The sequence below is a fragment of the Crinia signifera genome, chromosome 2 (genome assembly GCF_055691185.1).
Source record: "Crinia signifera chromosome 2, ASM5569118v1, whole genome shotgun sequence".
Taxonomy (NCBI): domain Eukaryota; kingdom Metazoa; phylum Chordata; class Amphibia; order Anura; family Myobatrachidae; genus Crinia; species Crinia signifera.
Window position 1 is genome coordinate 371,237,020 of NC_139218.1, and position 26,182 is coordinate 371,263,201.

General features: G+C 46.2%; 1 protein-coding gene across 1 annotated transcript in view; it reads left to right on the forward strand.

Annotated features, from left to right (window-relative positions):
• Nucleotides 1–7,884: 7,884 nt before the first annotated feature.
• The window catches only part of PDGFD (platelet derived growth factor D), a 195,789-nt gene continuing 177,491 nt past the window's right edge, over nt 7,885–26,182 (forward strand). Inside the window, exon 1 of the mRNA XM_083170074.1 lies at nt 7,885–8,575. Within this exon, the coding sequence (XP_083026200.1) occupies nt 8,464–8,575 (112 nt within the window). The 5' untranslated portion in view covers nt 7,885–8,463. The remainder of the gene's footprint in view (nt 8,576–26,182) is intronic.

A 26,182-nucleotide genomic window follows, 5' to 3' on the forward strand; every position in this document is an offset into this window, starting at 1 on the left:
AGGTTGACATGAGTTTTTAAAGTTTTTTTTAAATTTTATGAATGTTTTCATATTCATTCTCATGTGTCGACATGGACACCAATGAAGTGCCACACTTATGTCAACATTTACATGTGTTGACCTTTCTGTGTTGATTTTTTCTTGTGGCGATTCGCGTCACACCCCCCCCCCCGCAACCCCCACTCCCGCGATTCACGGCACACACACACACCCCCGTGATTCTCGGCACCCCACCCCGTGACCCCCCCTCCCGTGATTCACGGCACACCCCCCGCGACCCCCCCACCATGATTCACCGCTACCCCCGCCCCCGTAACCCCCCTCCCGCGATTTGCGGCAACCCACCCCGTGACCCCCCTCCCGCGATTCTCTGCAATCCCTCCCGCGATTCGCAGCATCCACCCCCCCACAACCCCCCCTCCTGCAATTCGCGGCACCCTCCGCGACCCCCCCCTCCCGCGATTCGCGGACACCTAAGTTGCAATACAGGGCATCTTTCATACAATTCTAACCATATTTCTCATATACAAACGTTCACAAATTAAGGGGGCGCAGCCCCTTACGACGGTGTGAAGAGCGCCCGTAGGGCGCGATGAATCACCTAGTATTTACAATAGCTGTCTACATATTGCATACAGAACTCCCCAAACAGGGGTGCCGACAGGTCAGACGGGAGGGGCGTGGCCACAAACCAGTGGAAAAAAATAAAACAAGAGTGAGAGAGAGGACAGACTGCCGCTGTAGCTGTCTCTCTCCCCAGCTCAGCAAACGGCACTGAGCAGGGTGTGCTGAGCTGTAGAGAGAGGCTGTGCTGCTGTGGAAGCCTGTCATCTCTCTCCCCACTGCCTGGCTCCCTGCAACGGGGGGGGGGGGGGGGGGGTAGGTGTATAGATTATTATTTGTTTTGCTATGCTGTGTATTTGCTATGTAACATATATTAAAATAAATAAAATACAACTATTGCACCTTATCCCTATTAAGCAGTTGGTACTTGTGTATTATCACGGCGCCCACTAAGCAATTTGCTTAGTGGGCTATTCTGCGTAGGAAAAACACATCGCATCGCATGGCATTTTAAGGGCCGTGCGATGCAATGCGATTTTCCTATGTAATTTATTCATTGCTCTCTCAGCCCCGGGGGATCGCAGCGCATGGAATAGCACCTCCCGCAAAATCACATGCGATAGCATGCGATTTTAAAGAGTGTGCGATGCCATGACATTACCTATACCATAATATGATTGTATAACATACAATGATGTTTTAGGGGCCCCCCCCTCAATATCCACACCACCCCAAAGCGTGGCGAGCGCAGCGAGCCCCGTGAGGGGCGGCGGAACGTGCCTACTGACATTTTCATTACCCCACTATCCACGTCGGCGTGGAGTTGAATTCATATAGTGTGGCGAGCGCAGGGAGCCACCGAGCCAGAAGCATGGCGAGCGCAGCGCGCCCCGAGATGGGACGCGGAGTACATGTAAAGTAATCCACATCCCCTCTCGGGGCTCGCTGCGCTCGCCATACTTCGGGCTCGGTGGCTCGCTGCACTCACCACACTATAGAAAATCAACTCCATGACAACGTGGAGAGTGGGGGTAAGAAAAGGTTGGAGGACGCGCTTCGGGGTGGCATGGATAGTGGGGAGGGGGCCTAAAACATCATTGTGTGTCATACAATGATATTATGGTATAGCTAATGTCATGGCATCGCACACCCTATAAAATTTTGCGGGACATGCAATGCGATGCGATGGCCCAGGGCTGAGAGTGAATATATTACTGTAAAAAATCGCATCGCATCACATGACCCTTAAATGGCCCATGCGATGCGATGCGATTTCCCTACGGTGCCATACGCAGCAAAACTGGGCGCTGTGGCGCAAGTACTGTACCAAGCAGTTTTTCTATACTTAACCCCTTCACGACATTTGACGTATATATACGTCATGGTCGGGAAGTACTTCCCGACACATGACGTATATATACGTCATGACTTCTAACTGTCACTGCGTCTAGAGACGCAGTGACAGAGGGACGATGTCTGCTGTCCCCGACAGCAGACATCCCCCCTCGCCGCCCGGGGAGGGCAGGGATGCCTCCCCCGGTCGGCGATCGCTGTGATTGGCTGTTCAAATCTGAACAGCCATTCACAGCGTTTCCTGTGTTACCGGCGGCTAAGCCGCTCGGTAACACAGGGATCGGTGGTGATCGGTGCTGTCAAGTACAGCACCGATCACCACCGATGTGCAGCCCCCCCTCGAACCCGCCGGGCACTCACCCGGCAGCAGCAGCAGCTCCCCCGGCTCCCCCGGAGCGTCTGGAGCGCACGCAGCGCTGCCCTCCTCCCCCCTCCCCCCCGCAGCAGCAGCAGCAGCATCAAGCTGCAGAAAAAGTTAAAAATTAAATATATGCACTGAAAAAATATATTTATATATATATATATATATATATATATATATATATACACACACATATATATATATATATATATATATGTGTGTGTGTGTATATATATATGTATATATATATATATATATATATATACACACATATATATATGTGTGTGTGTGTGTATATACCGCACCGATTACCACCGATCGCCAGCCCCCCCCCCCCCTCCCACCCGGCAGCCCCCCTCCCACCCACCCGGCTGCCGCAGCGCCAGCACCCCTCCCACCCCCCCGCCAGCCGCAGCGCCAGCCCCCCTCCCAAAGCTGGTGACTAAAATGGGGTCACTTGTGGGGGGGTTCCACTGTATTGGTGCTTCGGGGGTCTTGCTAATGCGACATAGCACCCACCATTCATTCCACCACCAAAAATCACTCCTTCCCTTCTGAGTCCTGCCATGCACCCAACTGGTATTTTTTGGTCACACGTGAGGCATTGCCGTACTCGGGAGAAATTGGGGCACAGATTTTGGGGTGCTTTGTCTCCTTCATTCCTTGTGAAAATAAAAAAATTTGAGCCAGAACTGCATTTTTCTGTAAAAAATTACATTTTTTTACACAAAAATGCAGATCTGGCTCAAAATTTTTCATTTTCACAAGGAATGAAGGAGACAAAGCACCCCAAAATCTGTGCCCCAATTTCTCCCGAGTACGGCAATGCCTCATGTGTGACCAAAAAATACCAGTTGGGTGCATGGCAGGACTCAGAAGGGAAGGAGTGATTTTTGGATTTTGCAGCACAGATTCTGGTTGAATGAGCCCCGAAACACCCATACAGTGGAACCCCCCCACAAGTGACCCCATTTTGCAAACTACACCCTTCAGGGAATTCATCAAGGGGTATAGTGTACATTTCAAACCCCCCGGGGTTTCACCAATTTTGATAAAACTGAGCTGTGAAAATGAAAAATTAATTTTTTTCATTTTCACTGCCCAGTTGTACCACAATTGGTGAAACCCCTGGGGGTTTGAAATGTACACTATACCCCTAGATGAATTCCCTGAAGGGTGTAGTTTGCAAAATGGGGTCACTTGTGGGGGGGTACCTAACTTTTAGCATCTTATGGTGCCTAGAAACCTACATTGTGCCTAAAAAATAATCTCATAAAAAGGAGGCTCCAAAATCAAGTAGGTGCTCCTTCTATTATGATGCCTGTGGTTTGGTCACCGTGCACACTAGGGCCACATATAGGATATTTATGAAAACCAAAGAATTGGGGGAATCAATTTTTAGTCACATTTCTCTAGTAAAATCTACTGTGTTCCTTAGAAAAATGTATTAAAATTGCAAATCTGCAAAAAAAATGAAATTTTGAAATTTCACCTACACTTTCTTTTAATTCCTGTGAAACACCTAAAGGGTTAACAAACTTCCAAAATGCTGTTTTGAATACTGTGAGGGGTGCAGTTTTTGAAATTGCATCATTTATGGGGGTGTCTCACATACAAGTCACTCAAAGTCACATCATAACTGACCTGGTCCCTAAAAAAATCAGTGTTTGAAATTTTCTTGAAAATTTGAGAATTTGCTATTCATATTTGAAGCCTCCGAGTGTCCAAAAAAATGAAAAGGAGGTTGAAATAATGATTGCAACATAAAGTAGACATATGGTCTTTGTTAGTTATTAACTATTTTGAGTGGTATGTTTATTTGTCTCACAAGCAGAAAATGTGACATTTTGCAAATTGCAAAATTTTCCATTTTTTCACGACATTTTGGTATTTTTCACAAAAAAACACAGACTGTATCGACCAAAATTTACCACTAACTTGAAGTACAATGTGTCACGAGAAAACAGTCTCAAAATCACTGGGATAAGTAAAAGCAAAAAAAAGTTATCCTCACTTAAGTGAGACATGTCAGATTTGAAAAAAAGGGCTCTGTCATGAAGGCACAAACTGGCTCTGTCATGAAGGGGTTAAAGAAATCAGAGCCACAGTAGAGTACATGCCAACTATCCCGTTTCCAGTGAGACAGTCCCGTTTATCTGAAAACTGTACCAATGTCCTGCAGGCTGGGGGAAGTTGGGGAGAACACACTGAGAATAGGGTACAGCAGAATACACCCGTTATCCACACCCACTGTGTCGGCTCCTGGAGAGGGTAATGTTTGTCCATCAGCTCCCAAAGCACCGGGCAAGCCCCCAGCATGATGAAAATAGGAGGGGGCAAGGATCTCAGGAGCAGCATTCCGGTTGAGGTCATGCACCGTTGGTGTTAAGCCACACCCCCAGCTTCAGGCATTCCCATTTTTCCCGGTTCCAAATTAAAGGGTCGACAGTGTCTAGTCAATGATAAACACCAAAAGGTTGACATACACAAGATTGGCATTGACAAATAGTTGGCACATGAAAGGTCGACACTGACAAAAGAAGACGTGGAAAAGGTCGGCATGAAAAAAGGTCAACATAAGTTTTTCCATGTGTTTTTTTTGTTTACAATGTGTAGACACCAGAGCTCGTGAACCCCCAATTGCTGTAGTTATGCTTCAGGCCAATCGCAGTCCAAGTGGATGTTAATGTATGGCATAGTCATTCGGTCTCTTTTTACTTGAGACGTTCACCACAGCTTTTGCATATTTTACCAAAGCAGCTGCGTACAAAGACGTATCAGCAGTGCTACAGTGTCCATATCTGAATCAGGCCATAAGGGGTTGATGTATCAAGCAGTGAAAACAGTGAACTGGGACACTGTAGTTGCTCATAGCAACCAGTCAGAATATCTCATTTTATAGAATGTGCTTTATAAATGATATCTCATATCTGATTGGTTGCTATGAACAACTTCTCCACTGTGTTTACTGCTTGTTCCATCAACCTGGAGAGCAGCAGCAATCGGGTAATATATATATATGAGCTGGTTGAAGGGTGCGACTGAACTCATTTATCTGAGTGGACGGCATCTGCATCTCCAGTGATGATGAGATTCCGGTGCCGGTATCCCAATAGCCTGTTTAGTAAATGAATCCCCCCTCTGATCAGGTACCGGCATTAATAACATTGGTATGTACCTAGAAATGCAGAAATGCAGCTTTCCTGATAAAATGTGTCCTTTTCAATAGAAGAATCTCTGGATTGAGGACCCGGGTGTCCTTCTATGCATGCGTGGTGCGGCGCGGTGGTCCTCAGGGGTTACTGGGAGGGTCCTTTTTGGCTGCATTTTTATACAGCCTTATTTAAGAAAAGGTAAAAAGTCAAAATTGCTGCATAAACATTGGCAAATGGCTCTGTAACTGGGGCTTATAGGGGGTGTGGTATAGGGTTCCGACAGTCAGGATCCCGACAGTCATTAGCCCGACATCGTGATCCCGACTGCCCGGACTCAGACAGCATGGTGAGCACAACAAAGCTCCTTGCAGGCTCGCTGTGCTCGCCACGCTGTGGGCACGGTGGCGAGAGCGTAGCAAGTCACCGTGCCCGCAGCATGGCGAGCACAGTGGACCCCCACGAGGGAGAATAGCGCAGTGGACCCCCACGAGGGAGAATAGCGGGTGGCCGTCGGGCACCCGTCTGTCGGAGTTTTGACAGTCGGGATCCCGACGTCGGGTAAATGGCTGTTGGTATCCCGACTGTCGGGACCGCGTCCAATACCCCTTATAGGTTACGGGTTTTACATGCCTACATGGCGCTGGCCTCACCTCTTCCACTGTTATCATAATAGCCCCTTGAACATTCTAAGCTCCAGGCCCATGAGGCCCGTAATCCGGCCCTGGGGATGGTGAGTGTAAGCAAGACTTCTCCGGAGAACCTGACACTGGGCATGCGCACACTCCATAGGCATAAAGCGAGTTACGCCATCAGAGGATGGCAAAAACCAACTTAGCCAAACTCTGAAAAGCTTTGGTACAGTACAGATGTAGCCCCTCTCATTCAGTCCCGGCACCCACCAGAACCTCCCCTCTGGCGAACGCTGGCGGAGATGGGCTCCATTACAACTGGGACGCACATGCGTCCCATGTGCACACGCGTCCCAGTCTATCAACGGCCGCTTCAGGGAGACGGGCAGGGTTGGGGGGGGGTTTGGGGCGGCAAGGGGCCGTCGGCGGCAGGGACCCGGAGGGAGCTCCATTGCCACGGGGCGCGCAAGTGTCTCATGCACACGCGCCCCCTGGCGGGAGCTGGGGTCTGGCGATGGTGTCGCCAGCCGCCGGCAGGATGAGACATGCTCCATCTGTACATCGGGGGTCAGACCGTAGTCCCCATTGCTAATAATGGGGACAGAATGTCGTGTGCAGCACAAATTAGCTATCTAGACTGTCTGACTTCGGCTATTACTACCTGGCGGTGAAATATTAAATGGTGCAGAAACTGACGTTTCTACATAATGTCGCAACATGCATCGGTGCAGAATTACTATTATCCCCCCCCCCCTCCAGTTGCCCACAATACCAAATAGACCTAAATTGCAAATCAGGAATTACTGTATCTAATATACTATGTGGCAGCAGGGCTGCTAATAGGGGGGTGGTGTAGGTACAGCTGTCCCGGGCCCCGGCCTCTGGAAGTGCCGGGGCAGCTTATTTAGCTCGCTGCATCCCCCCGACTGTCTCCGCTGTGCTGCCTGATCTGCGCTCGGTGCACTGAACAAAGCATTGGCTTCTTCAATGCAGGATGCCGGTGGCCAATTAAAATGCTGCACTGGCTTTTGAGCCAATCAAAGCTTGTGTACCGTTAGCCAATCAGAGCGGCTGCCGGTACACAAGCTCTGATTGGCTCACCAGCTGGTGCTGCATTTTAATTGGCCGCAGTTGTCCCGCATTGAAGAAGCCTGTGCTTCAGGACATGCGGCTTTCAGCAGGAGGGGATGAGGGAGCAGGAGTCGGGCGGTAAGTGAAGGGGGGGGGGGGAGATGAGGGGGGAGGGAGAAGAGGGGGGGAGATGAAGGGGGGGAGGGGGGACTGGAGGGGCCCGGACTAGAAAACAATCAGTCCTGGGTGCCAAAAATCTAGTGGCAGCCCTGTGGGGCAGCACATACAGTGTAATGGGTAGCATTACTGCCTCAAAGCGCTGAGATCATGGGTTCATCTCCCCCCATGGCCCTAACTGTGCGGAGTTTGTATATTCTCCCCGCGCTTGCGTGGGTTTCCTCTGGGTACTCCGATTTCCTCCCACAATCAAAAAACATACTGTTAGGTGAATTGTCTCCCAACAAAATTAACCCTAGAATGTCTGTGTGTGAATGTACATGTGGTAGGGAATATAGATTGTAAGCTCCAATGGGGCAGGGGCCGATGTGAATGTTCAAATACTCTCTGTACAGCGCTGCGGAATATGTGTGCGCTATTGCCTGCCTGAGTCTATAATGCAATGGGAAAACTCTGTAGAGGTGCGACTACTTTCCAATAGCGAATAAAGCACCTTTGTGTCAGCACTGCAGCTTGCGCTGATCTCCTAGCATTCCCAGGAATATATTATTATTGTGTGGGATTTGGTGAGTAAGGGGCTGGGGTTTTCCTTCCAAGCCTCTTGGCTTCCCTTTGATTTAGTAGTTGAGAGAATGCGTTTAAAGCGATTTCCCTGTAGTTCTCTCTCAGCCCCTGGCTTTTTTCCTGTTGTTCTCTCAGCAGAGTCCTGTTTCCTTCAAGGCTCACACAGAAGGGTTTATCCTCATCTGGAGCACTGGGAGAACACACCAAGTCCAGCTATGTGCTGTTTCTGCAGAAATGCATGCTGCACAAGGAGAGCTTCAGAAACTCTAGTCACCAGCTGCAGAAAAGGTCCTGCAATATCCAGCTGCCTTCATTAAAGAATAGCATTCACACCGCAAAGGACTGCTTGCTGCAAAAATAAGAGTTGTTTTGTTGGATTCCTGCCTTGCTGCTGCTGCTGCTGCTGGGGATAGTGCTGCAATAGCCGAGCTGCAGTACACCAACCTGTTACAGCTACCACATACAGTATACCAGAGGTGCTCTCACTGGAGGACTGGAGACCCTGGGTAAACTCAACAGAGGAGGGTATACCTAAACAGCATTCATTCATCCCCTGCTGATTATAAACAGTTTCTTTCAAGGAATCCCAATGCGTTTGCCATTGCTTTTCACCATAATCTTTGCAAACTTTTGCAGTCAAGGAATTTCATCCCCCAGTGGAAGCCAGAAAGCACAACGACCGTCCATCCTAAGGCGAGATGGTAAGTATTGCGAGGATTCTTTGTTTCTGCCTTAAGGTTTGAGTTGCTTGTCGTGTCTTTGAAGTTGCTGAGTAATTTATGGGACAGTCTTGCTGATGATGAATCACATGTCAGATCAGCCTGCACCTTTACTGTCTGAGATAGGGATCTGCTGCAGCTTTCAGTGTACTGTATGTGCTTTTACTTATCTCTGCATGTGCGGATTCCAAGTTATTCTGGAGTTTAAACTTGTGTCACGTTGCGAGCGTTCCACGCTGTGCTGAATTCATGGTGCTGTGGATGTGGATGGTCCGTACATTAATATATCATGGGCATAGGGGCAGTGCTGTTTGGTGGTGGTTCTATTCTCAGGGGTACGCAGTACCGACACCTTTAGGGGGGTCCTAATCCGTAATTTTTATAACGGGTTCCAGAAGCAGAAAATCATTACAGAAATGAATAAAATAAGGATCTGCAGATTTAAGGGGTATTCAATCTGGGCCGTTATTTCTCGACAGGGCGGAATATCGACGTTCGCCTATTCAATGCTGCCATTACCGACAGCTCTAAAGTCTGTCAGATCTGACTTTTTTTTTTTTTTAAATCGGATCTTTTTGTCAGAAATTTCTGTGGATTGGCGAATTCGCGGCCAGTTTCTGACAATTCGTGAGCGTTTTCACCGATTTCAGGACTTTCCGACACTCGACTGACGGAACACCACCGGTTGGATGGCTGTCAGAAGCCGTCAAAAACAGCCGGGATTCTGACTGTTGGGAGTTGGGACGTCCCCGCAGTCAGAATCCCAGATTATGAGCCAGATGCGCTAAGCTTCAAAAGTGATAAAATGGAGGGTGATCAACAACCAGCCAATCAGCTCCTACCTGCCATGTCTCAGGCTGTGTTTGAAAAACGATTGGTTGGTTGTTGATCACTCTCCATTTTATCACTTTTGAAACTTAGTGCATCTGGCCCTGAATACCACTCTTAAGCTGAGTACACACCATGGGATTTGTGGCACCGTCAATATCGTTGACTATATTGGTGGAGATCCCAGACAGAGGGCCTTATTCTGATCGGTGCGGCCAAACGTGCGTACGTTCACTATTAACGTACGCTAGCCGTACGCGGCCGTTGGGGTTAAGTCCACCCACAAATCAGCCGCATACGTACGGGCATAAACAACGTAGAAGGGGAGTGGCGTACAAATGAGCGTACGCCAACGTACACGGACGGGCCAGCCCTTACACTCCGACAACTGGCGTACAACTGAGCGTACGCCGCCGTTTACGGACGTCTCGTCCGTCTTCCCACCGACTTCTTGCGGAGATCTGAGCGTACGCCAGCTTGCACGGACGGGTCCCTATTGTTTTCAATCGAAAACTCAGCTTATGTCACCGCTCGTGAGAGTGAGCGTACGTCCGTGCACGCTGGCATACCCTTCACATATATGGACCTGCAAATCTTGCCTTTCAACTATAATTATGAAATTAATAAATTAATTGATTGAATTAATTAATGGGCAAAATAGTGGGCATGGGCTTAAAACATTTCTGAAACATCCTTTGTAGGTGTTAGATGTGGTTTATGTTATTGTATCCTAAATACAAAACCTATGTTTGTATTAGAGTGAACACGTTGACACATGTCGACTTGTGTAGATTGAGTGTGCTACTGTGTAAAGTCTATGAAAGCACGTAGTGAATGTGTGTAACTGTTTAGCAAATAGCTACCTTAGCATATATAAGCAGGTCTTACAAAGATTCTTACCTTAAATTAAACAAACCTTTAAATGTCGAGAAGTATAGAAAGATAAGCTTCCAATGTGTTTGAGTGCTGTGTGTGGCTTGCAGGTAGTGAAATCATGGTTTGGACTTAATAGACTGCAGCATTGCTTATTACATTCAGGTGTATGTGTTTGAGTAGTAATCAGCGTAAATTAGCAAACCCAGGCGCACGCTGGCATGCGGTATCTGTAGGGGTGGTTTGAGATGGCGGTTGGCGGCCGCCTGTTTTGTGTCCGAAATGAACGGTGCCTTAGTCGATCGTGCGGTAGTAGCACCGCTCATTTTTGGTGCACACCCCCGTGTACGCCCATATTTACGCCCATTTTCCCTCATTATTTCGGCCGCTCCCCTCTTCACGCCCCTATGCCGCCCCCAATGCCCGTACACTCGCGTATAGGTTTTTTCGCACGTAGAGGCCCGTCCGTAAGCGTTTTGGGGTGTTCGCGCCTGCGCATTAGCGAATGTACGCATGCGCAGATCATAAAAACTCCCGGGACGTACGCGTACGGCCCGGCCGCTCCAACCAGAATAAGGCCCAAAGTCTCTAGCGCATACACACTGAATGATATAATTAACGTGACATCACCCCCCGCTATACATGCAGTCAGATTTGACTGCGTGTTCAGACAATGGGGGGAGGGGGTGTTTTGGGGTGTCATTATCAATCTGCAAGACCACACATCATTAACGATATAGGGGGGTATTCAATGCCTCCCAACAGTCGGAACCCCAGGAGTTTTTGGTTGATCCGACAGTAACTCAACAGTTCCGACTGTCGAGTGTCGGAAAGTCTGTGGAAGCGGCAGAGGATTGTAGAAAAACGGTCATGAATTCGACAATCTGCTGCTGTTTCCGACAAAACAGATTCAACATATTGAATACCCCCCATAGTGCATACACACTAGACTAGATATCGTTATTGTGCCTATCGTTTAAAAAGATTGTCTAGTATGCACACACCTTTACCCAGATGATGGAACTATAATACTTATATCAAGTCGTAACATGAGGTAAACGTTGGCACCTTTATTCATGATTGGGGGGGTGGTTCCAAAGGAGAGATAATTTTGGATTACTACATCTCGTATACTCTCTGGAAATGCTGAAAAGCAAAAGAAACAGTTAAAAAAAATGCCAGCAATGCGAGGGGGTAAAACAAACTCCCAGAGCGATCCAATTTCACAAGCTGCCAGGTATGTGTGCTAGAGAGTTTGGGATCTGCCAGGAAAACGTCCTGTTTCACTCTGTTTAGATTGTTGCATCTCTGTTTTGGATGGAGTTTCAATCATTTAATAGCCCTGTAATCTTTACCGTGCTCCGTTCTACCCCGTTATCTCCTGTTTTACGGCTTTGTTTACAATTCAAAGGTTTAAGTTATTAACCTGCTGAACTAACTGATCCTTATGCCAACAGAATACAGGGAAATGCAGCTTTCATTCGCTCTTAGGGTGCACACACAGTGGGCGATGTGATCTAGCGTGTATGCTGACCGATGATGGGGAAAATCGCTGGGCTGAAAATCGCTCAGTGCGTACACACTGAGCGTTTTTCGGCCCGTTTTGGCGATTTTCCAGGGGTGGCTGTGGAAAGTCGTCCACCCCGTCGCTCATCTGTTGGTAATAGCAGCAGATGAACGGCTGGGCCAGCGATGATGTGGGAACGCGCATCAGTGCTAACCGCTCATCGCTGCCCCGTACACACTGGGCGGCTTTACAGCTGTTATCGGCTCAAACAAGAAAACTGAATGGATTTCAGCTCAAAGTCACCCACAGCGGCGTAGCTACGTTTTGGGCGCCCCCCTCCCCCCCCCCGCCGTTAGGGGGGGCGCCCCCCGCCGCCCATTCAAACCCACCCAATCCCCCGCAGCCTTACCTTTTGCTCTGGTCCCGGCGGCTCCGTTCTTCTGCTGAGGACCACCACAAAATGGCCGCCCCCATACAGCAGAGAACTGTGTGCTATATGGGGGCAGCCATTTTGTGGTGGTCCTCAGCAGAAAGAACGGAGAAGAACGGAGCCGCCGGGACCAGCGAAATAGGTAAGCCTGCGGGGGATTGGGGGGAGGTGTAACTATAGCACCGCAGCCCCCGGAGCCCCCATATGCACAGCACCTCCCCGCGGTGGCTGCGGTGCTATAGTTACGCCAGTGGTCGCCCAGTGTGTATATAATAATGTAGTTATATACAAACTGATAGGGAAAGGAAGAAATTAGAGGGTTTGATATGTATACTCAAAGTTGTAACTAGAGGAGAAGGGACAAAGGGGGGAGAGAGAGAGCGAACGAGAGAGAGATGGACAACAGATAGATAGATAGATAGATAGATAAATAGATAGATAGATAGACATAAGCAGCCCATACATGCTGCAATGCAGGCTGTGCGTTCTGTGCTTTGAGGTACGCTCCTCCCGCGGCACCTCATCGCACAGTACAAAAAGTATGTGCTTTCACATACTTTTTGTACTTAGTTTTCATCACATAGCATTGCATTGCATGCACAAGGCATGCACAGGCAATGCAATGCAATGTGATCCGTGCTAGTTAAGCACAGGAAGCACGCCCGTATCGCAGCGTGTATGGCCAGCAATACATATGGGATAATAGATAGCCCTGTACACCCGCTTAGATTTTTCCCTGTTTTCGATTCGATTTTGCTTATAGAAGCAAAATCAAATCCACATCGAATGGTTTTTAGGACACTCTCGATCTGCATTCGATTCAATGCGCGCTCCCGTTTTCTCAAAATCGAATAGAAAAATCTACAGTGCAGCCAAGGAAATCTTGAATTCGATCCAGTTAATCAAATGAGTACATTGTGCCTACATTGTAAAATCGAAATCGAATCGAATACAAAAGTACAGATCTAATGCCAAATTGAATGGGATGATCTAATGCCAGATCTAATAGAAAATCAAATCTAACATCGAAATTAAAGCAAAACGAAGTGTGTGTACATAGCTATAGATAGACATATGGGATGATAGATAGACAGGTAGATAGATAGATGATAGATAGATAGATAGACAGACAGACAGACAGACAGGCAGACAGACAGACAGACAGACAGACATATGGGTGATAGATAGACAGACAGACAGACAGACAGACAGACAGACAGACAGACAGACAGATAGATAGATAGATAGATAGATAGATAGATAGATAGATAGATAGATAGTCGGACAGATACTGTAGATACAACAAACAGCCGGTAAGACACGAGGAAGGACACTTGCATGGGGTAGAGTGTAATCCTGGGGTAGACCATTTGTGAACAGCTGGTCCTGCAGCAGTGAAATTCCAGAAAATACATCTACATTCTGTATCAGTTTCCAATGTGTGCGCACAGAGGATCTGGCCAGAGCAGGTGCAGATACTGTGCATCGCCTGTCTGTTATATAACTACTGTAATATGTCCTATTTATGTGCAGCTTATCTGTGTTCTTGGCTCTTGGGAATAGTTACTTCTCTGTATATATGTAATAGATGGAGTCATTTGTAGAGTACATTTGTTTTACAAAGTTTTCATTTTCTTTTCATAACGCTCATATGGGAAAACATAGAACATAGAAAGTGATGTTTAGTTTATGTGTATAGAACATAGAAAGTGATGTTTAGTTTATGTTCATGTTTCAGGCCATAATTCGGGGCAGATGTCCCTGGAGAACACACGCCTGCCTCCAGGTGGTCTATGACTAATGTATATGGCATCTCATGCCCCCTCACCTCCATCAAACCTTGGTGGCAGGTGTGGGTAACATGCATCGCCCATACCATACAGGTTACTGAGGTGGGTGAGCCAGCTTTATTGCTGGCTCAACTCTCCCGAACAGCTCTCCTGATAGGAGCTGCCCTTTGTGATCTGTGATCAGCGCCAGTCACTGGACTTCTGACCCAGTTTATGACCCAGGAGTCCATCAGTGAATGCACACAGTGACGTGGCTGTGAGGGGTTCTGGGTAGGATCTGATCGTAGGGCAAGCCTGAGGTTCCACTGCTGCTGTTAAACTACAAGTCCCAGCATACTGCCAGAGGAAAAACAGATATGGTGCTGCTACAGTATGGTGAGGGTGCTGTGCCGTCTATCAGTTTATATTATGTGCATGTGTTCCAGTAGGATCTGCACTGTCAGGCCTTCCACTGCTTCACTGCTCCGCCATGATTCAGTGTCCCTGGCTGCACACAGGTGTTGCCTAGCAATGAGCTACGTTGTAGAAGAATCCTGGTGATTGAGGGGGAAGCAGCAACATTAGATAATAAGTGATTTATACTATATTATTAATTGTTGTGCTGCAGGGCGAACAATGCAGGAAGAAAGGGCAGTAACTTCATATATTAACAGGTTGAAGAAACTTGTCAGCATGCCAAAGAGGCCAATGTATCAAACCTTCTAAAGTGCAGTAGTTTCCCATGGCAACCGATGCTAACTTTCAATTTATAGAGATCAATGACAATTCAGATCCTACTTGCCGACATTTATCAGACACGCCCCCTAACACACCAGGCAGGAGGCATGGCCAGTGGGGATATGGGACGGTCAGGGGGCACGGTCACATGGTCATGTCATCATAGCTCCGCCCCAACAAGGGAAGGGGACAGGGGGGTGTTGTAATCACCCACTTTGATTGGCAGGAGGGCAAATCTTGGTGTATTTTCTAAAGAAGTGAACCAAGCACCCATGCTCATTGCTGGAATTACTCCACCTAGTAACTGGCCCACTAATAATGAGTTGCAATGTACGGTGTAAATCAAGTTGACTGCCTATAACTTGAGTTGATACCTAAAGGAGGAGGTGGGCCCTCTGGCACTGGGGGACACCAGAGATTTTCCCTGTACCCATCTGACCCCCTGTTTTATATTATGTGAATATTACCTACTCATTTTACAAATGGAACCCCAAGATTCCTGCATCTAGCTGTGCAGCCCTATGACGTGCGGGGTCCCAATCGCTCAATTTCTGATTGGTACTGTACAGACATGGTATGACTGCAGCATGCACTAGATATAACATCTTTATAGTAAGTGATGTGCTTTCTGCCCAGATATCTGTGTAATGTGCAGTTGTGTTTGTAGGTGACAATTACCTTTAAACACTTGTATAAATTTCCATGGGGTGAATCTAATCTCGAGGAACAATAATTGCTACATTTTCTGTACGGGAAGTAAGCCCCTCTACATGAGCAGGGATGGTCCTATACCTGCTAGGCTCTAGGCTGTGCTTGCTGCAGTGTAGTTAGCACATCACAAGAAAGATATATGGCGTGTGGCCTCCTGCACTTTAGCTGAACGAGACTGTGGAGAATACACCGTGAGTCAGTGCTGCAGAACTTTTCATGAGTCCTTGTGGAAATCTGGGGATATAGAATCACACAGAAATAAAATATAGCTGCAGATGTCATATCGTTACTGTGCTTGCTTGGCCTTTTCTGTATTAAGCTTTGTATGATCTAGGGCAGAATGTGGTATTGGGAAAATGCAGTAAAATCCTGGCTTTTACTGCATTTCCTATATGTACTATGACCCGGACGCCCGGTCTCCAGTGCGGAGGGTAGCGTTGTGGAAGTCTGCAGCCTCCACATCCTTGTTGTTAAGGGATATGGGGGCAGATGTATTGAGCCTTAACAAGAGATAAATGCCAGGGTGATAAGGAGAGATAAACGTCCAGCCAATCAGCTCCTTACTGACTTTTTTCAAACACAGCCTGTAACATGGCAGTTAGCAGGTGATTGGCTGGACGTTTATCTTTCCTTATCACACTTGCATTTATCTCTTGTTAAGGCTTAATACATCTGCCCATGATCGGATACTTCCCAGCATTTCCTACATTTTTATTGCCCCTCTGAAAGAGTTCTCAGAGGGGATGTCAGGAAGCCACCATGGGCCTTATTTTGGTTCATTCTTTCTGACAAAATCCTTCTTAGATGGGCAAAACCATGTGCACTGCAGGTGGGGCAGATGTAACATGTGCAGAGAGAATTAGATTTGGGTGGGGTTTTACTTCAAAGTGAGATCTATATTGCAGTGTAAAAATAAAGCAGTCAGTATTTACCCTGCACAGAAACAAAATTACTCACCCAAATCTAATTCTCTCTGCACATGTTACATCTGCCCCCCCTGCAGTGCACATGGTTTTGTCCATCTAAGAAGGATTTTGTCAGAAAGAATGAACCAAAATAAGGCCCCATGTCTTTATACAGAGGGGGTAAATATGTAGTGTAGTGATGGACAATGGTTACTCTAACATTGATGGTAAATACATTTTTAGCTTTTGGTTAATGAAATGGTGTTTTTGGCTGAGTACTGTGTATGCATCGGCAACCGCTATTGATAGTGCTGAACAGAGGACAGTGGCGGTTTCTACCTATAGGCTGCAGAACTGCTGCCCCAGGTAAAATCTGCCACTGTGTTCTGCCTAAGTGAAGCCAAATGCAGTCTGTGAGACTGCACTGGCTTCACTGTGACTGGCAGTGAGTTCCTATTGGAAGTCCGACCTGTCAGTCTCCCAAGACAGTCCAGTTGGGAGGTGATCCCTCCCTCCGGGATGCCTCTATGGACTGCTTTAGCTGCGGCCCATAGAACTGGGGTATGCGCATTCGTGGTATTGATCTGCTGATTGGTCCAGGGACCGTGGCGGGGACCAGCAGCTGCCGGCATCGGTGGGGACCAGGGGAGGAGCAGGACAGCATCGCGGCCAGCAAACCCCCTCCTACACTGAGGTAGGAGCCACCACTGATCGGGGTCGTGCCATTGATGGAGGCAAACCCCCTACTTGTAATTGGTCATACTATAAATGGTTGATGGTTGCAAAATGTAGTGTATGTGATCCATAGAGTGTCATTTTCTTCACTCTGTTCTGTACAATTATGTTTTTAGCAGCCTCTCATCGCTCTCATCGCTCTCACTGTTGCCAGTAACCTTTCACTGATCACTATTTACTGATGGTAGTAACCTCTCACTGATCACTATTTACTGATGGTAGTAACCTCTCACTGATCACTATTTACTTATGGTAGTAACCTCTCACTGATCACTAATGATAGTAACCTCTCACTGATCACTAATGATAGTAACCTCTCACTGATCACTAATGATAGTAACCTCTCACTGATCACTATGATAGTAACCTTTCACTGATCACTAATCACTGATGATAGTAACTTTTCCCTGAACACTAATCACTGATGATAGTAACTCACTGATTGCTAATCACTGTTGATAGCAACTTTTCACTGAACACTTATCACTGATGATAGTATCCTTTTACTAATCACTTACGGATGGTAGTAAGCTCCCATTGATCACTAATTACTAATGATAGTAACCTATCTCTGATCACTAAGTACTGAGGGTAGTAACCTCTCACTGATCACTAATTACTGATGATAGTAACCTATCTCTGATCACTAATCACTTATTATAGTAACTTTTCACTGAACACCAATCACTGATGATGGTAACCTTTCACTGATCACTAATATCACTAATGATAGTAACTTTTTACTGATCACTAATATCACTGATGATAGTAACTTTCACTAAACACTAATCACTGATTATAGTAATTTTCACTGAACACTAATCACTGATGATAGTAACTTTTCACTGAACATTAATCACTGATGATAGTAACTTTTCACTGATCACTAATGACAGTAACTCACTGATTACTAATCACTGTTGATAGCAACTTTTCACTGATCACTATTTACTGATGGTAACTTTTCACTGAACACTAATCACTGATAATAGTAACTTTTCACTGATCACTAATCACTGATGATAGTAACTCACTGATTACTAATCACTGATGATGGGAACTTTTCACTGAACCCTGATCACCAATGACAGTATCTTTTCACTGATCACTAATCACTGATGATAGTAACCTCTCACTGATCACTAATTACTGATGATAGTAACCTATCTCTGATCACTAATCACTTATTATAGTAACTTTTCACTGAACACCAATCACTGATGATGGTAACCTTTCACTGATCACTAATATCACTGATGATAGTAACTTTTTACTGATCACTAATATCACTGATGATAGTAACTTTCACTAAACACTAATCACTGATTATAGTAATTTTCACTGAACACTAATCACTGATGATAGTAACTTTTCACTGAACATGAATCACTGATGATAGTAACTTTTCACTGATCACTAATGACAGTAACTCACTGATTACTAATCACTGTTGATAGCAACTTTTCACTGATCACTATTTACTGATGGTAACTTTTCACTGAACACTAATCACTGATAATAGTAACTTTTCACTGATCACTAATCACTGATGAAAGTAACTCACTGATTACTAATCACTGATGATGGGAACTTTTCACTGAACCCTGATCACCAATGACAGTATCTTTTCACTGATCACTAATCACTGATGATAGTAACCTTTCACTGATCATTAATCACTGATTATAGTGTAAATTTTCACTGATCATTTAGCATTGAATTGGGACTAGAAGCTTTGAACAAACAGAATGCTCAAATGAGCAAATTTAGATGCAAGTAAAAAAACAAACCGGTACAGTCTCCTTTGGTGCAATTATCAGCAGTGGTATCAAGAGGGGGGGGGGGGTACTAATTACCTAAGCTCAGGTCTGATGGAGGGGCCCAGTGGGACCCCAAATTACCTAGCAACAGCAGCTCTTCTCATCCCAGCACATATTCCTGTGTACTGGGCTACAGTGTGGACAGGGAGGCTCTTAAAGTGCTATTTCTTTCTGTATTTTATTCTAATCTCGCATGGCCACGCCTCCATGATTAGGCCATGCCCCCTGAAAAGTATCCGGGCCCATAATGTAGATATGGACAAAAAGTAAAATTGGCCGAATGTCAAAACAACATTTTTAGGTGGGGAATAGTGGTGAAAAGACCTTGAGTGGGAAAAACGTCCATTTTACACAATTTTACGATTTTAAGATGTATGAAGTGGAGAAAAGAATGGAGAAGTGGACCAGTGTAGACGTTGCCCATGACAACCAATTACATTTGAAGTAACATTTATCAAGTGCCGTCTACAAAATGATACGTAGCAACTGATGAGCAACAACTGCCTGTGTAAAAATTCTGAATGTCGACATAATGACTACTTAATGTAAAAAAACAGTAATTAAATACAAGGCAACAAGTTTATAGTCTCTAGCAAAGATGACAAGCAAACAGTGTCCATGACATACCACAGCGTCCGCAGCGGTTATCAGAAAGGTTGTTGATACTCGGAAAGCATTTAATCAAAGTGCCCTTAATACAATCAGCTGAAATGTTCAGTAAATTACCTGTACAGCGCTATTACCAGATGAGGACAGTTTTGTACAAACAAACCCAATGTTGAAAAAACATAAAAGTACATTGTATACAGTGAGCAAAATAATATCCTTCTTACACCACACAGATAACAAGACCGGCACAATATATCCAGGATTCTGGAAAGGTCAGACATGGGAAATAATGTCAGCTTTATTCTCATGGGAACAAAGTGCAGAAAATAGTGATGTTACTTATCCTGTTTTCCCTTTGTGTCTTGTATTTTTATAACATCATTAAAGTGCGGGTGGTTATAATTAAAGGTGCAATTACAAAGGCGGCCAGATGTTCTGTACGCACTGGACTTCCTTCCTTACTGTATGTCCTGTCTTAGTCACAGAGGGATATCCACCTACTGTATATATGGTTTAGGGGTCCACGGTGGAAGACATTTCCAAGGGTTATAAAAAGATCTGTGCAAAGGGGTCTACACATGGGGAGATTTTGCTGAGCGATCTGAGCAATGCAAGATCGCTCAGCACACATGTCTACACAGCGATTTGTCAGGGGCGGTGTTCTCCGGTGAGAACACTGGCCCTGACAATGGCAATTTCTAGATTTATCCAGCATTATTAGATTTAAATGAATATATTTGCCAATCCCGTAACAGGGCGCCAATGTGTTCTGTGCTTCACCCACCCCCTGGACAGCGCTCATACTGTCATCATGAATTGACCTTCAGCTCAGCTCACTAGCTTCTGCTCAGAGCGTCTTACAGATACTCCGAGCAGCAGAACAGCTCCCACTGCACGGAGCGGATGATAGTGTCATTAGGCCTTGCCCCCATGCAGCCAAATGTCTTGATTTGCGGCTCAATGGAGAGGAGGCGGTGCTAAAATGATGCAAAATGACGCAATTCATGTCATTTAAGCCCCGCCCTCTACCCAAACTGCCACGAATGCAAGGCAATGCGGCATAGTGGGCGGGAGATCCGGGTGTCAGGGGAAAATGTGGGTCACTTGCCAACCTTTCCAGGGGGGCCGAGAGGCTAACATGATTTTTGGGACCCTCCAGGCCTTTCCGGGAGTGTAGGCAAGTATGCACATTAGCAGCATTTCCACTTGTCCAGAAAAAGGGCTTGTGATAATGACCTGTCGGGGCGGAACAGGACTCTAAGGACACTCCGGATAGCGCTACTAGTGGCAGGCGCCGCTCCAGGCGGTAGGGCACCACTATCGGTTTACAAATTGTGTTTTTTTTCTATTGAAGCTCTTGATATATTCATACAAAATAAAAAACACAAAGACTATATGGAGGAAGTACAAAATACAGTAACATGTAGTAGAAAACTTACGAAGAAACACCTAATTAGGCTGTATGACTAATCATCAAATAGAATCCAATAGGGAAGGAACAAAGAACAATAGCAGGAAACATTCAGCACATATACGGTGTGAAGTACGCATGGCAGGTGTTAATTCTTCTAGCAAATGTTCTAGGATCCGGCCTTATTAAGGCGTGGGTCAGATAGAGAATGAGCCAATTCCTCAACTGAGATATCACCATCTAGGTATTTTCTGATTTATACAATGATGTTACTGCTTGCCTACATTACCAGCTATGAGAATGCAATTTTGTGGACTGGCATCTCTTTGACATCCTCAACCCTCCCATGACCGATCCAGCCACAATGCCACCTCTGGGTGTCTGTGTATTGGTAACAGGTGCCACTAGGTATCTCCTCTGGCAAAGGTTTCCCTGTGCTGTACCAATGTTACATGGACATCTAAGGATTGGGTACTCTTTACCTAGCACGGCGCCCACGATTTTGATCGTGGGCATTGCAGGTAAAAAAATCGCGGGCATTGAATGCACTAAAAATCGTCCGCGACGCGACCGACGCGATGCCCGCGATTTCCCATAGGGATCAATGTTAAATTTCTCAATTGACCCGATTTTACTGTTCAATGCCTCAATTGACACGATTTTTCCATAGGAAACAATATTAAATGGCCCACAGAGGCCAAATAGGCACCCTAAAGTGTGAAATGGCCCCCATATTTTTTAACGCCACCCCACGATCAACGTGAACCCGAAGCGCGGCGAGCGCAGCGAGCCCGCGAGGGGCGGCGGTACGCGTCCTACGACCTTTTCATACCCCCACTATCCACGTCGGCGTGGAGTTGAGAATAGAATAGTGTGGCGAGCGCAGCGAGCCACCGAGCCCGAAGCGTGGCGAGCGCAGCGAGCCCCGCGAGGGGACGCGGATACCTGTGAAGCCTGCGAAGGGACGCGTTTACCTGCGCTCGCCACACTATTCTATTCTCAACTCCATGCCGACGTGGATAGTGGGGGTATGAAAAGGTCGTAGGACGCGTACCGCCGCCCCTCGCGGGCTCGCTGCGCTCGCCACGCTTCGGGTTCACGTTGATCGTGGGGTGGCGTTAAAAATTGTGGGGGCCATTTCACACTTTAGGGTGCCTATTTGGCCTCTGTGGGCAATTTAACATTGTTTCCTATGGAAAAATCGTGTCAATTGAGGCATTGAACAGAAAAATCGGGTCAATTGAGAAATTTAACATTGGTCCCTATGGGAAATCGCGGGCATCGTGTCGGTCGCGTCGCACCCGATTTTTTAGTGCACTCAATGCCCGCGATGGCCGCGATGGGCGCCGTGCTAGGTAAAGATTACCAAGGATTGTCATAGCACATCGTCCTCAGAAAGAACAATGCTTTCTTTTATTAAATTGAGAATTTTTTACCAAATATACAGTATATACTGTGTGTGTGTGTATATATATATATATATATATATATATACACGAGGGTAGATCAATAAGTACCTGTGTTAAAAAAAGAAGACGAAAATTTGTCACAAAAATTGTTATTTATTTTTCAACTCGGGGTATTCAATGTGGGGTCACGGCTGGTGAGCTGGCTCACCAGTCATGACCCTGTCACGTTCTCGTTCAGCGCGACCGAGAAATCGCAGGCGGGATTCAATGTCCTGGGGAAAAAAATCAAATCACCACCAGGTGATAAAGGCGCTTGGTGGGTTGGGTATGTTTTTTTGGCTGCTCACACTGAGGGGAGGTTCGGTTCCCTGGTATGGTGGATACGAGAGAAAGACAAGGGGGTGTGTGGTGCGCCAAGAAAATTAATATAGATACTGTAACAATCAATTTACAGTTAATATGTACATTTAAAATGAATTAGATCAATTGGGTATCACAAAATAAAAATTCATTTAATTATCACATCAATTAAAAACATAATTAATGGTGATGCACATAAACTTATACATAAAACATAGTTGAATTGCACTTATGAGAGATGTAATAAGGCATACAGTAAACCCTTTGTCAGTATGGAAGGGTTAATAATAATAGTAATGGATACTTAAGTGAGTCCCGCTTGTTCCAAGGTGATGCTACCTTCTTGTTGAGGTTTGTATTCCCCACGTCAATAAGGGGGGGGGGAATTGGTGGGGAGCAACGGACGGGTGGAGGGGATCCGGATTAAACTTGTACTTGTGGGTGTCCAGTTGTTCCTGCTGGAGGCCTTGATATCTGCTTCCACTGGTGGGCAAGCTGTAAATACCTCACTTCACGGATAGAAGGCTCCAGAAATTAGCAGGTGGTTAGTTACCCAATTTGTACATCCAGTTTGGGGGTGCCGGCATGGAAGTAGTGGGTCCGGGGGGGGGGGGCAAGAGTGGTAGCTGGTTCAAGGGGAATAGATGTGGTATCCAAAGTCCAGACAAAGGTTAAGCCTTGTCTGGATTTTGGATACCACATCTATTCCCCACCCGTCCGTTGCTCCCCACCAATTCCCCCCCCCCCTTATCGACGTGGGGAATACAAACCTCAACAAGAAGGTAGCATCACCTTGGAACAAGCGGGACTCACTTATTTTGTAATACCCAATTGATCTAATTCATTTTTAATTTACATATTAACTGTAAATTGATTGTTACAGTATCTATATTCATTTTCTTGGCGCTCCACACACCCCCTTGGGATTCAATGTCCTGCCTGCCACAGGACTAGAAAGGGCCGCAAAAAGTGTCCGGGAATCGGTGAGCTGCGGCCGGGAGCTTGGCAAATCCCGGCCATTCTCGGAAGAACGAGCCTGACTGCTTGTGAAGATCGACTCGTTCTGCGAGATCCCCTGCTCAATGCTGTTGAGGAAGACAGCATTGAATAGGGCCCCACAGCCATCTCCCCCGTGGCTGCAGGAGATTGAATATACCCCATTATCTCCTTTCACTGCAATATACTTTTCCCAAAGTCCCTGCCAAAAACCTTCTAAAAAATAAGATTTGTCAAACTCACGTAGGCTTCTGTCTCGACGATGACTTCGTTTGAGCTAAATTTTAGTCCCGCGAGCCACGTTTTCAGGTTAGGGAACAGAATGAAGTGGGAGCCAAGTCGGGTGAGTACGGTGGATGCGGCAACAATTCATAGCGCAATTCATGCAATTTGGCCACAACAATTCCAGATGAGGGAGATGGTGCATTGTCGTAGTGGGAAAAAAAACTAACCTATGAAACAATCTGAAATTTGGTAGGGTGTTGTTTAAAGGATGGTAGTACACAATAGTAATACCAACTTTCCTCAGCAACGCCACCTGTCTTATTGATCCACCCTCCGCAGAGTATTCCAAGGCAGGCACCAGGGCCAGTTGTTGACAGGAGGGTTGGAGTGCCGTTCTCCCCACTACTATATATATATTTTTTCTCTGTTTCTAGTTCTTTACAATTTGTTCTTCCATTCCGTATATTTGTCTTTAGGAAATCCTGTCACCCAATTTGGAGTAACCCTGGGGTATGAAAATGCTGGTACAGAAATGCCAGAGTTCGCAGTAAAGCCAATTCCAGCATTAGCCAGGTTCGGAGAGTTAAATCCAACATGTTGAGCAAAAGCAGTGCTGAAAAATGTGGCGAAATGCATCAGTATCACCGTTTCCAGTTGCTGTTCTTACACCAGTGCCTCCGTAGGAAACCCAAATTGGTTTGCCTTTTAATACCCCTTTAAAATCGCAATTCTGGATCAGACTAGGGATCTTGGTCCCGAGTCCAACCCGGCACTTACCCCTGGTCCGACATTTTCACATTAAACCCTGGTCGCCCAATATAACCCGGGTCGAATTGCCAGGTTGGTCAGCCCGGGTTATAAACTTTGGTGCTTTCACACCGCACCTCAACCCGGGTCAACAGGTCACCAACCCAGCAATTATCCAGGTCTGAGGTGTGGTGTGAAAGGGGTATAAGTCAACTGGCTTGGAGGCTGATTCAGAGATGTAGGTAAATCCGATATTAATGCAACTCTACGATGTTCACTTATCTGTGCATGTGCCGCACCGCGTATGTGCGGATCAGGTCCTGTGATGTCAGTAGCAGTAATACAAAAATATGATTGACATGCTGTCGGCATTAGCCGACAGCAACCAGGAGTCTTCCTGGGAAGCAACGTGGTTTTGACGGACAGCCATGTAACCTGTGCACTGTAACTTGAGGGTGACCTGGAGTTTACTAAGATGTCCAATTTTCAGACAAAACGACAGACACCATCATCTAAAAGGGCCTCATGCGACATCTGCATGATCTCACACACCTGAAGGCACCGCAGCTGTGATATGACTCTTCCCCTAATTCGCCACAAGCATGCCGGTTCATACAACATGCAGATGGGCCGCGGGCTTTCTCATGGGTTGGGTTTGTTGGTCGTCTGAATTGTGAACATGTCAATATTACGACATTTGTCTACATCCCCTTTCTTATATAGTACGGTAGTTGTTATTATAATTGAGATTATTGGTATATGTTTTTATTTATATGTATCTATACTGATTATTCTGCCTTATTAAACTGACACACAAGGCAGCCTTTATACAGCACAGATCCATGCAATTCCTCTTTGGTACTTGGCAGCAAACCGTATGTTCTGCATAATATCATTGTGGATGGCGTTGTGCAACTGTCCGTGAACGCTGAATATGCTCAGATACTAGAAACTGCAGGAGGAATAGAGAAGTTATAAAGAAAATGCACAGATGCTAAAATTACATCCATCATCCATCACAGAGAAAAGGGGAAGCACAGAGGTACAGGGGTTGGCACTGCTGTCCTGGGGTCACTGCTTAAATGATGAAAGATTCAGGTGTGCTGAATGACTGCAGCCATACCTACATAGATTTGCCAGACAACCAATCAGAATGGGCAGACAGCGCATTCATTGGTGGATGACAATGGCTCAGGGGCGTAGCTAGGGCAGATGGGGCATTGGTCTGGAGTGGGGGGGTCATGCATGGGAATAAGGCTACTATCTATTGCCCGGTACACACCAGAACAATGCGGGGTACATCGGATCGGGATCAGATCTGATATATATATTTTTTTTTTAAACTGTAAAGCCGGGTAGCGGGGAGTGAAGGCAGTCGGCGCTATATCCTTATTCCAACTCAGGGGTTGTACGCCGCAGCAATATTCTGCATGGCCCCTACACCCATTCTGATGGGGATGCGGTCTGCAGGCTCACAATAAAAAGGAGAACAGCTTGACCACTGTTGTTTGACAAG